The following is a 16811-nucleotide window of genomic DNA, read 5'->3' as shown; positions in this document are numbered from 1 at the left end:
GCAGCACCTCTGAGGGGAAGCAGAGTTCTGCCACAACACCCAAAGCTGGGGCAAAAAAATGTCCCTGCAAAAAAACCAAGCAGGACGAGAAATCCTCAGAGAGCAAAGAAGACAAGAAGGAGCCAAAGAAACCCAAAACTGCGCAGACTGAAAGGACACACAGGTCAAAGCTGACTAAAGGCAGCCAGGAACAGAAGGAATCAAATAATGAGAGCAGTTTAGCAGAAAAGGATGTGCCAGTCAGGCCCAAGAACGACCGCCGGAGACGAGTGGCCTCCAAGGTGTGTTACAAGGAAGAGAGTGGAAGTGATGATGGCAGTGGTTCAAACTTTGAGATTTCAGAGGAGGAGAGTGAACTCTCTGATGAGGATTTTGAAACTGTCCCTAAAAGGCGGAGGAGCTCACTGGCCCCCCAGAATTCAAAGGTGACAACTATAAAAAGCCCCAAAACTGAGACTTCAGAATCAAGGCTGTCAAAAAGTTCGTGTGGAGCTGAGCCTAAGCCAGCAAAAAGTACAACTCCAGCCTTGCCTCAAGCACAGAGGAAGAGAAGCAAAATAATTTCTAGTGATGAGGATGATGGACAGCAGGAGGTGAGGAAAGCAATGGGCACAGACCAGTGGCTGGAGGTTTTCCTTGAGCCTGAGGACAAATGGGTTTGTGTAGACTGTGTTCATGGCAATGTGGGCCAGCCCCAGCTGTGCTTCGCACATGCCACAAAGCCGCTGTTCTACGTTGTGGGGTTTGACAACAATGGGAGTGTCAGGGATGTGACACAAAGATATGATCCAGCGTGGATGACCTCAACAAGGAAGAGCCGTGTGGACCCTGAGTGGTGGGAAGAGACACTGCAGCCATATGAAAGTCCTGATGTGGAGAGAGACAGGAAGGAAGAAAATGAGGTAAATGGCAATAGGTTGTTCAAGGCATGTAGTGCCAGGAGTCCAGTCCCTGGATTCTCATTCAGGCAAAAGCATTAGAAATCTCTTTCCATGAGGAAGGAGGTTTGTATTTGAACTTGGAATGTTGAGATTGAACATGTTTTAAAGAGAATATACAGTGATAAGTAATAAATGATGGAGTTTCTTCAGAGAAATTTGTATAGCAGAGGTACTGCACTTACCCTTCTCAGAGAGAGTTTTTGAAACACATAGGCTAGGGTGCACATCTCAGTACTTATTTGCAGCAAGAATGCTTTGGTCTGTTGGCTCATCTGATTAGTTTCTGGTGTTTTTTCTCTTTGGTCCATATTACTGTCATTCTTAATTTCTTACAAAGGGTAGTGCAAGAAAGTTATGAAATTACTCTGTTCTGTAAAATTCTTACAGTTTCAAGTGAAGCTTCAAGATCAACCTCTACCAACAGCAATTGGAGAGTACAAAAACCACCCTCTCTATGCACTGAAGAGGCACCTCTTGAAATACCAGGCCATCTATCCTGAGACAGCTGCTATCTTGGGCTACTGCAGAGGAGAGGCTGTCTACTCCAGGTGAGTTGTGCACCTGTTGTCATCTGCATCTGTGATCTTTGTAATAAATTAAAGAGCTAATTTGCATGATGGTATCAGCAGTAACAGGTGAGGCATGTAGCTGCTCTGACAGCATTTCTGTATCAGTAGGATACAGCTTTTTATTATTTCTACTGTGATAAGCTTTCTGTGGATCTGTTACAGATCACTTGAAAACTTTTACATTTGCTGTTTTCTGGCCTTTTCAGAGACTGCATACACACACTGCACTCCAGGGACACTTGGCTGAAGCAAGCTCGAGTGGTGAGGGTTGGAGAAATGCCTTACAAGGTAAGAAGGTTTGACTTCCTCCTGTGTAATCCACCTGCTCTCTAAAGCTCAAGCCTAGTTCTGTTTTGGTTTTTGTCTTTTGTCAGCAGATGTAGATTTCACACTTGCTTGTGTGGTTTGTGGTAGCTGTAGTGTCCACCTGCTGTGCCTGTAGTTCCTACATGCTACCCAAAGCCCAGCTTCGTCTTTTTCCCACCCCAAGGCTATCTGGCAGAACTGGCTCCTTTTCACCTTCTCCAAAGGCATCCCAGTGTTTAGTGCACTGCTGGATCTCTACCTGTTGCATACGGGTTCTGTAGGTTGGCATTTATAGGCAGTGGATATTGAAGCTAGGAAATGGCATTTCTGTTCTCCCTGACCCTTCTCCTTCGGTGTCCTAGGAAAACCTGAAACCACTGTCAGCTTGTTGTGATGTTCCAGGCCTGGTTGTCGTATTTGCAGATGGTGAAGGGATTTTCCAACCGGGCGAGGAAGGCACGCCTGGCAGAGCCGGCGAACCGGGACCGGGAGGACCTGGCGCTGTTCGGCCACTGGCAGACAGAGGAGTATCAGCCTCCCATAGCAGTGGATGGAAAGGTAGCTGGGAAGGCAGAGGGCTGGTGCTAAAGGAAGTGGTTTGTGTGGAGCTCTGGGCTTTATTTTTCCAGAATTTGCATGTTTCAGAGGTGAGATCACTCAAACATCTGGATTCAGGATTAAGAGTTCCGAGGTGAATGTTCACAGGAGGAAGTAGTAAAAACTCTACCGAGGTCTTTCTTTCACAAGTACAGGTAGTGAGTGCAGACTGCTAAAGTCAGAATTTCATTGATCGGATCTTCCTAGCCCATGTTTGCCTTGCTAATTCTCTGCATTACAGTCTGAGTAACAAAGCTTGGGCAGAGGACATAGCTGGGCAATATAACCATGCAGCTAAAAACTAGGCTTGTACCTTGTCATGTGAATATTAATTGAATACTGGAGTGGAATGTAGGAGGTCAGGAGGGGAGAGTCCCTGAGTTGCAGCAGGTATTTTCAGCTCTCTTCAGAAAGCAGGATTATCAGCATCTCTCTTTAATTTTGCCATAACAGGTTCCTCGGAATGAATATGGAAATGTCTATCTCTTCCTGCCATCCATGTTACCTGTTGGCTGCGTGCAGCTGAAACTTCCAAACCTGAACAGAGTGGCACGGAAGTTGAACATTGACTGTGCTCAAGCCATCACTGGATTTGATTTTCACGGTGGCTACTCGCACCCAGTGTATGTGAAAGCTGCTTTGTTGCACCTGTCAGATCTTGATGTCCTGCAGAGGTTGTGTATCTTGTGTTAAGTGGAGCATGTGACCAGTTCCACACTTGGATCGTTTGAGACAGACGGTTCTAGCAGTATTCAGTAGCTTTTGGGCTGGGTCAGCAGGCATTTGCTCCCTTTCTTTTTCCTTCTCGTAGCTGACAGAGGATTGTGTTCTCCTTCCTAGTACTGATGGGTATGTGGTGTGTGAAGAGTATAAAGAGGTCCTTGTTGCTGCCTGGGAGAATGAACAAGCAGAAATAGAAAAGAAGGAGAAGGAGGTAAGAATTATTTTTGCAACTTCCTTATTGTTATATTTATGAAGTAAATTTCATTGAAACTGGGCAGTGAACAGGGTCGGCTGTGTAAGCGACAAGCATGAGGCTTTTTTGATGGCAGTTTAAAAATCTTAAAGCTTTCCTTTTCCACAGGCATAAATACATTGAAACTCACAGTAGTAAATTTTTCTCTTTCCAATAACAATCCCCCACAGAAGCGTGAGAAAAGAGCTTTAGGGAATTGGAAGCTGCTGACAAAAGGACTTCTCATCAGAGAGAGACTGAAGCAACGCTACTCCATCAAGGTATCCTGCATTTCTCTTAGTATTTTCTTTTTCTGCATGTTATTTTAACCATAGAATAGAATTTCCAGAGTGTAGTTGCTCAAAAGTCTTCAGGTAGTCAAAAAAACTACACCAGAAGTTCAATGTAGTCATGTTCTTCAAAGATTCATTACTGTTTAACAAGGGATGAATGTTTCTATTTTTATTACTATTTTCTGTTTTGACATACCCCCTTCCTAGATTTATTCCTCCAAGCCAAGCATGTAGCTAACAGGATGAGAGTGGGGCACTTTTCCTTGTAAGTTAGATATTTTAGTTGTTAATTTTTTCCCCAAGGAGAAAGGGGAAAGCCTGATCTTTTTAAAACAGGCTGGTTTTATTCTTCTATTGTCAAAAATGTTTTGCTTGTGTTGAAATGTTCAGAAATAGCACTTTGGGTGAGAAGCCCGAACCAGAGCAACCAACCTCTCTAAGGTCACTCAGTGTCACTGTGACCAAAGACAAGCCCTTTTAGAAAGAGGCAGTTATCTTAGAGTGACTTTCTGATTTTCACACCTGTTTTCCAGACTGAGCCATCAGCACCTGAGACAGAGAAAGGAGGGGGATTCTCTTCTGATGAAGAAGGAGCTCCAAGCTCCGAGAGCGCAGTGGGGAACACAGCCATTTATTGGCCCCAAAATCGCCAGCTAGAGAAACAAGAAGAGAAAACAACCAAAAAGAGCAAGCGAGAAAAGAGAGGAGAAGCAGCTCAGTTGTTCCCATTTGAGAAATTGTGATGACAAGCTTTTCTTGGCTGTTTTCAGATGCAGGAAAAACAGCCATGATAAAAGTACCCTTTGCCAGTTAGGGCCTTAGGTCTTCCTGTGCACTTGTGTTTCTGAGCTGTCAGGGACCAACCTAATTCAGTATCCAGTTTCCTTTGATATCACAAGGATCACTTAGATCTCAGTTAGATTCTTCCTTTATCCTTGGACTTGGGAGAAGTAGACATGGAGCTGCACTTTCTGAGATCACTTTGCTTTGTTCGGGTTTTTGCTCTCTTTTGTATCACTCAGCACTAATAGTTGAGTTTCCTGAGGCACTCCTGTCAGTAGCAGTCTCCCATTTTTCCCTGCTTGCTCAGAACTAAAGCATCCAGCTGCTTTTTACCTGTCTGCAGAGAGGTGGCCAAAGGAATGCTGATGCCTACTTCGATCCATACCCAAATCAGCGGTGAGGTAGAGTCTGGCATTTGTGTCTCAAGGGGAAATACTTCCTCTAAGGTCTAAAAAAAACCCCCACAATCAGAATATGGAGGAACTAATACTTTCTAAAGAATACTTGCATTTGTAATGTAAGTTTGGCTTTTCAGCCTACCATCTTCCTTTACTCTCAGAAATCTTGTGCTTTGGAAGGGAGAAGCCCTGTCCTTGTTACAAACTTAAGGTTCAGTATGCTTTCTTAAGTAATGTCAATATATACATACTTGCTTCTGTTGCTTATCAAGATCCTGTTCTGAAGCAAAACATGTAAAACTGGCTAAATCTCACTGTTGGAACAAAATTCACTAAAACCACAGAATTCTTGTTATCCAGTACCATAGCATTAAAAAACTGTTGAGAGAGGAATGTTAAATCTACATAAGCTTTTCCTGCACTTTTGTAGTAGAAATACTGATCTGTCTTTGGCAGTATTATGTATCTAAATTCCACTGACACAGTCTCTTCAAAAATGGAGGGGAAAACAATTTAGTCATTGCTGGACATTGTCACAGAGGAAAGACTGGATTGTTAGAAAATGGCTTTCATGTAATTATGTTCAGAAAAAAATCTATTTTTGTACTGTATTTGTAGATCAAAATAAAGTTGGAAAAAAAGAATACGTTGTTTGTTTTCTGAATGCACAGGTAACACCCAGTCTCCTTAAAATACAAGAGGCTATAGCAGTCGGGTTGAACCATCATGTTTTTCAAATAATCTTAGAGAGGCAAGGAAGCCACTGACTTCAGTGGTCGGTACTGGGAGTAAACCCATGGCAGGCTGCTGCAGCCTGGCATCACACACAGCACACAGACCCGAGAGCAGCTGTGCTGTTAGGGGGAACTCACTTCCCAAAGCAGGGAAGTATTTGCAGGACAAACAAAAACCAACAGTAGAAAACTCTCGTGGAAGCTACAAACTAACCCTCCACCTACCTAGACAGTATTCCTGGATATAAAATATGTAATACTTGAATTTAACAAAAAGCCTACAGACCAACCTTCTGAAAACTATTTTATTGCATATACAAAAGCTGAGCACTTCTGTAGAAAATTGTCTCTTCATCTCCAATAAGTAATGCTGGTTGGTGTTCTGCATCATGGGTAAACACAGCAGCAGTTCAAACCCAGTTTCTCTGCCCTGTGGAGCACAATTCCTGACACAGCTTGGTGTTGGTGCGCAGCAGGAAGACTCTGCAGTGTCACTCCATGTGCCAGCTGCATGCACAAGGCCCTCCTGTACCCACCCTTTCACTCACTGCTCCTGCTTTTACCAGCAGGATAGAGCCATGAGACCAAACAGACAACATTCAAATACCAAAAGAATGAAAGTAATTAGGACTAATACAGTAATTACAAATTTTCAAAAAATTTATGATTTCTAACTCAGATTTCTATTTCAATACCATTTCTAGCAAACGTTTGCTTCTATGTACGTTCAAGTCAAGTTCCTTTGGTACAAAGAACACTCTTCTGATGGTCATAAATAGATTTCTTATTGAAAACATTATTTTTGTACTGAATTATGTATAGTTACAAAAACCCCCAAAACACAGTAGCATAGGAGGGGCTCATCTGGAAGCCAGATTACAGCTTGGTGGAGAGACTTAAAGAGTGTCTCTAACCTCACATACTCATTACAGCAGAAGTTTGTAAACATGAGCCATCACAACACTATAAGGCATTCCTCTAACATGATACAAAATCAACAATTTAGGCTACTAAAATCTATGAAAACTGAACAGGCAAAAATGTTTCCATTGCTTCATTTCATGGGGTATGTTCATTGTCCTTATTAAGAGAAATTAAAGAAAGGAAAAGTATACACAGCAAAAAAACCCCGACTATTTTAAAGACAACACATTCAATTATGAAAGTCACTGTTGTTTCAAGGCAGTAGGTTCTGTATTTACAGGTAAATGACCTCTGAGTATCCCTTTAAGTGCAATTTGAAGTGAAATTTTTGAAACAGTTCTGCAATGATATAGTCCAGGCTATCATTCTGGATGCTTAACCAAGAACAATTTCAGAGATTTTTAAAATCTGGGGGAAATCAGTGTTCCCTGATAAATCTGCCCAACCTCAGAGCACTGCTAACATGGCCACTCATTACACCAATGAGTTTGAAAATCCTCAGTCCAAAACCAGAGGGTTTAAATGAGTATTGTGTGGAATTTACCTAAGCTAGGTTTCCCCTTTGAACACATACACTGCCAAACACATCAGCCAAAGGAGTGTTCCTGACTGTGCAAACAAGAAAAGGCAGCAGAGGGAGGGTTTGTCAGAGACAGGCAGGCACACGTATTTCCTAACGACATCTAACCACGGTCCATGGGATGCAGCTGGCACTTTCTCCAAAACACACAAGGTGCTCCACCCAGCCAGTTGGCAAGGACTTGCCAGTTCTCAAACCAGGGGGAATTACTAAGCAGTAAGAGTATCAAATCTGCTTGTTCATTACCTTACCATCAATACACACACCCAAAATGCTTTTTTTCCCCAAAGCTGGAGTCACTGACTTCCCACAAACAGCACCCCATAGGCCTTTGGATAACGTGTAGCAATAACCACATTCAAGCCCCCTCCCCAGCTCTCCGTGCTCGCTGCTGAGCTGTGATTTGCTGTAAGCTTGCTGCAGGAACCAGGTAGAAATGCACTTGAGAAGGTTCTAACCAGGACTCCGTTCAAGACCCGACCACCTCCTTGTCACTGCTGCTTCTTGGGCGGAACACGGGATCTGGCCACCGCGATGGGGACTATGGAGAGCAGCGCGAGGAGCAGGGCCCAGAGCGGGCGGTAGAAGAGCCAGCCCACGGAGATGGTCAGCAGGGACAGCGAGCTGGCCACACACAGGGCAAACGCCTTCAGTCCAACGTTCACCAGGTCCCTCACAACAGGAAACCAGTCCACTGCAGAGAGAATTAAACATGGCATGAAGCAGTTGGCAAGACGACAGTTTAAAAGAAAGTCTGATTCATGCCTAGGATCTGCACGCTAATGACTGCAATCAAAAGACAGATTCAAACTATTTATCAAGAGCACTGGATTAGGTGTTTCAGCAGAGCAGCATCAAGACACTTGATCACTAAGCTACAGCTAAACATATAAGACAATGCTATCCTCATCTCTTCAGACAGGAAGTAATCCAAAATGAACTGTGAAGATTTGTCCAAGGCTTGAGATGCAGAGGAGACAGATAGCCCCTCAGTTATGCAACACGTTTTGGGCAACTGATACAAGCTGCTAGCACCAAGATTCCTTTCTGGCAACAATACATCTTGGAGCAGCATGTATATGGATAAATAAATCAGAAAAAAAAGCTCACAGCTACAAAGCGAATATCTTTGATGTCTGAAGTTTATACAAGTTTGAGGTGTCTTGCTTTTCTGTTTTTAATCCAGCATTTTTCCTTATTAAAAGGATAAACAGAAACTTTCTTTGCTGTTTGTTTACAGTAGTGTAGAATAACCAGAGACAAAACTGTATTCCTATACTACAGGCAATTAGGACCTGTTGGGAGACCAATTATGTGTGGGAGCAGAAAGAAATTGTATTGCAGCACGCTGAGTTAGATTTGAAAGAACCAGCCCAACATGTGCTTCAGCTTTTTATTTTGGCAAGCACTGGGCTGGGATCTTCTGAGACTGGCAGAAGATATTTTTGGGGGGTTTTTTAATGTTCACAAAGCAACCACTTGGTTTAGGGGTCCTGTTTACCTGAAGTTGCCTACAGTGACTTTTCAGATCAAATCAAGTCTGAGTTCAAACCAGATTTCTCCTTGTCTCCAAATGAATTAACTCTCTAGAGGTTACGATCTTATTTCTAGATCATTTTACCTTTCTGTGAAAAACTTACCTAACGTGTAAAAGATTCGGGTCATCAGGCTGATGCCCACAAACATTGAGAGCCAGCCTGCTGCACGGAGAGCCCAGGTCTTCACGGTGTTACTCTCATGCTCCTTCTGAAACACCTCCTGAAAGCAAACACCAAGACATGCAGCCTGTTTCTTGTTCTTTTTCAAGATCCTCTTAATTCCAGTATATTATGAGCCAATCAGAGCCAAGAGCATTTTAGGAGTACAATTTCTCTCGTAGAAGATACATTGCAGCTCATTCTGCAGGGTCTGTGCACTGTGGCAGTACACTGCAACAGACTGAACAGTGCAGCACAGGAAAAAATTGCCCTCCTCTTAATTAAAACAACCTAAAAAGCACCATTCAACACTACCCACAGGCAGGAAGCATACAGGTTTTGCTGCAATTGGATACATTCAACATTACTGTGGAAAATAAGAAACTGTAATAAAGAAGGAAGAGTCTGACTTCACTCTGAAGGAAGAGAGAAAAGGCAACAATATCCACTGATGGCTGAAGGAAAGGTGTGTGAAAGAGCAAGCTGGATGCAAGGAAGAAAAGCTAAAAGGTATGTGTGCATTTCATCAGGCAAAGCAAAGCATCTCTTTGCAAGAATTCTGAGTGAGATTTTTTTCAAAATGGGTGGTGTGACCCTCTGGCTCAACAAAACGTTCACATGAAGACAGCTGGGACATTAGAAAGCACTAAATGGTAAGAGATGTTTAAGACTGATTGATTACTTGTATATACAAGTACTCAATTAATTACTTATTTGTAACCAGTTAATTTTCAATACAACAAAATTCTATCTATGAAGATTCAGATCTTACAGCAGAGGGTTGATTCTATTGCTACTTTCAAGTCAAAACAAAGCCTTTTTAACTACTTTTGGAAGTCCCTGTGAACTTTTGACATCTGGGTTTTTTTACAGCAGGGCATGAAACAATCATTAATGGAAGCAAACCTACTAAAAGGAGTAAAGGAATCACCAAATTGCTGGAGCATGCAGGATTTATTGAAGCATAATGCTCTGCCTGAAGGTTCTTTCTCAGCCAGAACAGTAATAAACATTTCAAACAAGCCTAAACTCCTGTTATTAGGAGCTGAAGAGAGAATAACTCTTATGGTTTATTTAATTAAACCCTGATTTTTACTATTTTTACATGTGACCTGTTCAAAAGCACGTGCTTGCATGTGTAAGTGGGAAACAACCAAGGAGTAAATAAAAACAAAACAGGAAGGCGCAGAAACAATCTTTAAAGCAAACAGACAGAATGCGCAGAAACCTGGAAGGGAATGCAGGCTGTTGTCCAAGGAGAGAGAAAAGCCAGTGTTTGTATGAGTATCTCCTCCTCTAGAGCAGGTCTGAAGGAGAGTAGGAATTTCCTCTTCTGCTGCTTCTGCACTACCACCTCGAGTTTTAACCCTTCACTAGTAGAGTGTGGTATCTCACCTCCACAGAGAGGTCCCCAGGGTACAGAATCTCCAGAACATCTCCAGACTTGGTATGATATGGAACCAGCTGATCACCTCGCTGCCGAGCAATCACAGTCACCTTGAAAGAAAGGGAAAAATATTTACTGGTTACTGAGTTGGGAACAGAGCTTGCAAAATACAGAAACAGCAGAAGACTCACCTTAGCAGCAGTGCCCAAATAGGGATCATCTCCACTCAGACCTGCATAGAAGAAAGAGACACGAAGGTCTCCCACCTACAAACAAGAGAAGATTGGAAGTCAAGAAAGATTGTTTTACAAAAGGGAGTCACAGAAAAGACAACTCAGCACAGGAACATCCTTTATTCATCAACACTTTTTCTGAACATTAATGTCAAGCAAGAGGATAGCCAGAATGATTTCCAAGCTGTCCTTTTTTCAGGGCTAGCTGGCAGCTGAAACAGGAGAGCTCAAATGTTGTTTTGTAATATCCCCTCTGATTATGCTGTAGGAGCACATGATATGCTTTGTTCATTCCTTGTCATTTCATCTTTTGGCAAAACAGGGCGGGCAGCACAATCTGGCAGCAAGCTGTTTGACTGTACTCCTCACTACAGCAAGGCAGAGGTGGAACCCACCTCCCAGCACCATCCCTTTCCACTTAAAAGCACAACACTCAAAAAAACAGAGAACAAAGGAGCAGGACTGGAAGCTGTCTGCAAGAGCAGCGCTCATTCTGAAGGGCTGCACTAAGGGAGTCATCCTATGTGATGGTCTGCACTCCATTTTCTACACATTTAGATTGAAATGGGACATACCCCAATTCCTTTTCACACCCGAGTAATCACTGCTTTAGTTTATCTTTCCCATCTTACTTCTGGACGCCTGGGGTTGTCACTGTGATAAAAGTAATCTCCTCCTCGGGTAACGTCAGCATGGGGATCCTCCAGGTGTGACAAGCTCAACTGCTTGAAATCATCAATTTTATCCACGAGACCTAAGCAGAATAAAGCATCAAGCTGAGGCCCAGTGTCTAACCTGGAACAGCCAATTTGCTGGCTGGCTTCCTGATTATCACTTGACAAGACAGCTATTGTGGAAAGAACCAAAGTCCGCTGCTGATGCAACAGCAGACACAAAGCCAGTACAAAACAATCCTTACCCTTGGAAAGAACAAAGCTGCCAACCTGGACGTTAGGAGAAACAGCAGTGAAAGACTCCACAGCCATGGCACTGAGGAACAGAGAGAGTCCCTGATTAGTCCCAGAATTATGATCAAACTCTTGATTTGCAGTGTGTAATACACAGCACAGAAAAGGTACTATGGCAAACATGAGGAGAGACTCAAAGAGGTAAATGACTGTCATGATGTGAGAACAAATCCATCAAGAAACTGTCCACAGTGCATACTGTTGGAGTCATTAAAATAAGTTAAGACAAGGCATGACTGCTCTGAACTGCTGTAATTTCTTTATTCCTTTGTCCTCCCAACTACCAAAAGAACAACAGTTTCCATCTACTGCACTCTGTTATGAAATTAGTCATTTAGCTTTCATCTTTGATCAGATCCAGTGACAGAATTCAGAGAGACTGTGCCAGATGGTACCTTACCTCGGGTTTTTGTGTCCAATTTCTCGATCAAAGTTTCTGCTGTTCACAACTTCTGATTTCCACTCTGTATCTAAACAGAATGATAAGAAGGTTGAAGAAAAGACACTCGGATCTCAGTTACCGAAGACACCTCTCAATCAATCAGTTCTAGGTTACACTTCTAGTAATATTGTCTACATAAATATCTATGATAGTCTCTACTGTTACTTAGATCCATCCTCCTAGCATATTAACAGGGAATAGCAGGATTTAGGGCGAAAAAAGGTATTTTAGGGATAAAATTATAATTCAATTTTTCAGCTTTGCTGTTGGCATCTTCCATGATCAGGCTTTGATTCCTGGCTCCACTCTTTGGGAATAAGCTGGTTTTGTGATAACAAGGGGAAGGGGGCAAAGGGAGAGGAGTCTGGAGTGAACTTGAGCCTTGGAAAGGGTTAGTCCAAATGTGTTTTTTGCCAACACCCAAATCACTGATTAAATATTTAATTGACAATAAACTTTCCATAAGGTGAGTCTGTTTTGCCCGTGATGGTAATTGGAAAGCCATCTCCCTCTCTTTCTTTCAATCTGTCCTTCACTCCTGTCGTTTCCAGTTTCTTCCCCAGGGGAGAGTAATCAAGCAGCTGTGTGGGACCATGGCTGGCAGCCAAGGATAACCCACCACAGCTAATAATACGTAGACATTTACAGGACAGAATCCATCAATCTTGAGAGGACAGCTGTTTTTTCAGATGGCATTTCTTTTTGTTCCCTGTCACTGTGAAGCTGTTTTTCGTGGCTCACAACCACCAGCTTTGCCCCTTAGGTACCTTCACACTGCAGGGTGCCCATGCTTCACTCAGCTGAGTACTTCTATATGATCACACCCAGAAACTGCTGTACGCCAACATTACACACCTATGTGCTTTAATCAGAGATAAATGAAGCACAGAGACCAATCTCCAAATACACGATGACTCAGAGTACTCTTTGCCACTGGGTAGATCAGAATAACATGCCCAGTTCTGCTCCTGCCAAAAAGAGCACTTGGCAAAAGCCACAGTGCACATCAGAAAGTGCTGGTGGTTTTCATTGGCTGGTATCAACATCTGAACAGGTTCTCAACAGGCTCCCTTACAGGCTGGAACTACACTGCTTTTCCCTGTCTATTCTCTTCTGCTCACAGCTGACATATTCCCAATTACTGCATATCTGAAATGTAATCTCAGGTATAGCTTTGAACACACTCCCATCTCTGCCCATCTCCATTCACTGAGAACCTTATGGGCCCTATCTCTGGAGCATCCTTTCCCTGGAAGTTCCTCTGAACTTTTAGGGGTTGCAAAACAAGACTCGGATTTTCTGTAGCCCTTGCTTGCTGACAGCACATCTCCTTTTACCTCAGTTACTTCAGGGAAGGGAGGTTCTATCATTTGTTTAAGAAAGATAATTTTTGCTTGTTTCTTCACATTCCTTTCCTTTTTTTCCCAAGGAGAAAACACAGGTTTTACAACAAAAATCAAAATACACACACACATGAAAGTCCAAAGTTACATGCATAAAAGGAAAGGGACTTTCTGATGATCAACTTACTGTATGAATACTTTGTCTCTTTCTTAATCTCCCCATTCTCTTCATATTCCCTGCAGAGGAAAAGGGCTGGGATGAGAACCAAAACAGTGCACACACACCCCTGCTCAGGGCAGAATACACTTCACCAATGAAATGCACAGACAGATCTCTGGCAACACAGACTTATCTTTATACATAACCTAACTCTTCTCTGAACTACCTGTTCTGAAGATGCAGATTCTCTGTACCAGGAGTAAACTATACACAAACGCTCAACAGCCACAACCCTTTTATTCCCATGCTTCAAACAAGGAGGTGTTGACTAGATTGATGAGGAACAACCAGAATTAAATACAATGAGACAAGCTGGCCCAAATCAAGTCTTTAACAGATGCTGCACCATAAGCATGCTAAAACTGAGAAATTATTTTTCACACCTTCAGAGGTGACTTCACAACCTCTGACTTTTTTTTTAATGACATGAAAGACATTTGGAGTATGAATTCTGGGCAGTCACACCTACATAATAGCTAATAACATTCATACTACCATCAGTGGAATTATTAGAAATAGCATAGTTTTTCCCTATTTGAGTTGCAACTATTAGCAGAGCAGTTAACATCTCCCAAGGAAACTAAAGTGATTGTCTAAAAGAAAAAAAAAATCCAACAGCTCTAGAATTCTCTTGCTATAAAGAGGTTTGTTTTGTTTTGTTTTTTTCCTTAGGTCTAAGGAGAGAAAAAAAAAAATTGTGATAGGATCCTGGTAATACAACAGCCTTATAAACAACTTTTAAAGATTACTTTCACTTACTTGGAATCTTCATATTCTACCCACTGGTACATTTCCACGTTACGCTTAAGTTTGACAGCTTGAATGGAGAGCCCATAGCTGGGGTCAAACAAAGGCTGTGCAAAAATTAAAGAAAATACAAGTCAGTCTAAATGCTACACCTCACAACCTCAAACAATGTACTTTTATTACTGAACCCATTTACGTACCCCACTGTACAGCTAGCACTATCTTACACACAGGTGAACACAGTATAAATGTTATGAAAAACAAAAAGGAATGTCTCTTTACTGGCAAATCTGACCCTGAAGAATCATAATCAAAAGTTACTGCTATAGTAAAGAATGAAACCAGAACTGCTGATTATGGGTTTACAGGTTTCAGTGTTTAAACCAGGAGATTCTGTTTTGCTGGAAGGTGCTGTGTTACCTTCTGCAATGTGGGTGGACCACGGAAAATGACACCACTACTGAAAAGTAAGAACTTGCAAAGCTCCTGTGCTGCAAGAGCCTGAAGACTTTACAATATCATGAACACACAACAGGTTCCCTACATAAATGGCAATTGAAATGAGACACAAAGGCAGTGTGAGGGTAAACACAGCTAGAGCTGGCACGTGGCTTGGGAGAAGGGAGTCCAAGGCCATTCAGCATCTCCCTGATTCCAGGCCAAGAACCAAAGCTTGAGTGGTAGCTGGCAATGCTTAGAGGAGGAGAAAAGCCACGTGTCTTTTCCTGGATATCAAACAAAACTTCAGTTGGCAAAGACTTTTCCTTCCCTTCAAGCTTGAAATACTCTTATCTCCAAGGTACTATTTTATTTACCTTAGATGTACTCAGAGCACCAGCCAAGTGCACCAGTCTCCCCTCATTCTGCTGAGAGATACTGTGGATGCTGTCAAGACGAACCACAAGAGAAAGCCCCTCATCGAGAGACTTGGCTGTCCTTAAAGCTCGTCCCTGCAATGAAGAAAACGGAAATCCAGTTGTGGACAATCAACATCACAGCAGTATTTTGTGAACAAGATTAGCAGACAAGTGAGCTGATGACCCAAAGGAATGCTTGCATATTCAGCTCAAGGCATATTTTTGAAACACACTTGTACTTCTCCATTCCCTGTGATCCAGTTTGGGGCAGTACTTCTCACCCAGGCAGCAGGACCATTAACACTGACTAAGCTTCTCAAACAGACAGAAATTCTTCCTACAAGGCTCCAAACTTACTGCTCTTCACCTCTTACCTTGTTCATCATTCCTGAATAACTGCAAAAATGATACAAATTATGGTTCATTTTTCCACATAGCTATATTGACTCCTTGGCAGAAGTTTTCCCTGCCTTACCATCACATCCTGGTGAAGTCATCAAAGTTGGGAGTAGTTATTTTTCCTCTTATAGAGGTATGAAAGGTAGACTCTAAGTGAAAAATCCACAGAATTCTGCTCTCCACTCCAAAATTGCCAAAACACATATGTTTTCAATGGTAGAGTGTTAAGATTCCTGGCTAACTTTTTTTTTTTTTTTTAAAATCTAAAACCAAGACATAAAATAATACTGAGAAAAAAAGAATAAATAACATCCCCAATTTTGCAACATGGGGGATGAATTTCTTTAATGTAATTATAACAACACTAGAAATGAGAACCTTTTGCTATCTCAAGAAAAAAGGGAAGGCAGGAACGTGGCTGGCTCATGCAACCATCTTACCACCGACTGTTTCTTCATCAGTTTACAAGTTTTGGATCTTATCTCTCATCACACACTGCTACTGCCTCTACTACACCTAGTTCTAGAGAAATACTACCTGTGGCCTGTGGTTTCACTTTTCTATTATATCCTGAGCATAAGCACCAGGTCCCCAGACAAAACTTCCTCTTCTCATGGATCAATAAAGCTGTGTACAAACACTGACAGTATTGCACTTACTTCATTGGTGAAAAGAAGGTAGAAAGACAGAAGAAATGCCGCAAGTCCAATCAACATGCCTCCAGAAGTCTCACTGAGCCGCTCCAGGAACCCTGGTTTGGGTTCACTTGTAATTTTAACATGCTCTTTTCTGCTGCCCGTGTCAGAGAACTGTTGGAAATAAACCAAAAATGGCATATTGGTGCGAAAGGGGAAAGCATTCAGTTTCAAAACAAGTCTTCCAGCTTTGTTAGCACTGCTGCTCTACAGAGCAGAATCGCTTGCCTTGGACCAAAACTTTCCCATACTTATTAGATGCCTCATCACACTTTTGATACCAGAAATGCATTCCATAAATAAAACTCCAGCCTGATAGAAAAAAACCCAATTTTTTTTATAGTGGTTCTACATTTTCAACCTTCCTTCAGTCTGTCTCCAGGTTCTGTATTTGGTGTCCACACCCTGCATTCAGGCCATGACAAATTGAGTAATAGCCCTGAATTCCTGACCGACTAAAACATCGCTATAAATAACAAATTATGATTCACCTCACCAGTAAAAAGAGTGCCTGCACACTCTAAAATAATTATATCCATAGTAACAACACCTTAAAACAAGGCAGTGACACGGGACAAACACGAGAGTCCAGGGGTTTATCTGTGCGTACACGGGTTGTGAGGAGTCACCAAATCCAACTTCAGCACACGCACACGGCCAAGGCAGGGCATGGCGCTTCCCTGGCTCATCTGGAGATGCCCGGCGGGCTGTGACCAGCACAGGGCTCTGGCCACAGCCCGGGC

At 42.4% G+C, this 16811-nt stretch overlaps 2 protein-coding genes across 2 annotated transcripts in view; one reads left to right on the top strand and one right to left on the bottom strand.

The window, feature by feature from the left end:
* XPC (XPC complex subunit, DNA damage recognition and repair factor) overlaps window positions 1–5486 on the top strand; it is an 8740-nt gene extending 3254 nt beyond the window's left edge. Inside the window, exons 9-16 of the mRNA XM_017732537.1 lie at window positions 1–902; window positions 1329–1489; window positions 1717–1798; window positions 2240–2374; window positions 2867–3036; window positions 3254–3347; window positions 3560–3649; window positions 4195–5486. The exon at window positions 1–902 is cut by the window's left edge and continues 27 nt beyond it. Coding sequence (XP_017588026.1) covers window positions 1–902; window positions 1329–1489; window positions 1717–1798; window positions 2240–2374; window positions 2867–3036; window positions 3254–3347; window positions 3560–3649; window positions 4195–4404 — 1844 coding nt within the window. The 3' untranslated portion in view covers window positions 4405–5486. The remainder of the gene's footprint in view (window positions 903–1328; window positions 1490–1716; window positions 1799–2239; window positions 2375–2866; window positions 3037–3253; window positions 3348–3559; window positions 3650–4194) is intronic.
* A 381-nt stretch (window positions 5487–5867) lies between these two features.
* On the bottom strand, window positions 5868–16224 carry TMEM43 (transmembrane protein 43). The gene is made up of 11 exons (XM_017732536.1): window positions 16033–16224; window positions 14933–15067; window positions 14130–14224; window positions 13338–13387; window positions 11766–11835; window positions 11317–11387; window positions 11030–11151; window positions 10356–10430; window positions 10173–10274; window positions 8721–8838; window positions 5868–7774 (listed from the first exon to the last, which is right to left on the bottom strand). The coding sequence occupies exons 1-11, from the start codon at window positions 16207–16209 to the stop codon at window positions 7572–7574; spliced, it is 1218 nt and encodes a 405-aa protein (XP_017588025.1). The 5' UTR covers window positions 16210–16224; the 3' UTR covers window positions 5868–7571.
* Between the last annotated feature and the right edge of the window lie 587 nt (window positions 16225–16811).

The sequence above is a fragment of the Corvus brachyrhynchos genome, unplaced genomic scaffold (assembly GCF_000691975.1).
Source record: "Corvus brachyrhynchos isolate BGI_N302 unplaced genomic scaffold, ASM69197v1 scaffold4, whole genome shotgun sequence".
Lineage (NCBI taxonomy): Eukaryota > Metazoa > Chordata > Aves > Passeriformes > Corvidae > Corvus > Corvus brachyrhynchos.
This window is presented reverse-complemented; position numbering and strand designations above follow the sequence as displayed.

Bases quoted from the DNA above. Each gene is read 5' to 3' on its own strand.
- TMEM43 (XM_017732536.1), bottom strand. From the start codon at position 16,209: ATGCCATTTTTGGTTTATTTCCAACAGTTCTCTGACACGGGCAGCAGA. The intron at 11,836-13,337 runs GTAAGTTGATCA...CATTCTGTTTAG, and splicing joins AGAGACAAAGTATTCATACA to ATACAGAGTGGAAATCAGAA. The intron at 11,152-11,316 runs GTAAGGATTGTT...TATTCTGCTTAG, and splicing joins CAGCTTTGTTCTTTCCAAGG to GTCTCGTGGATAAAATTGAT.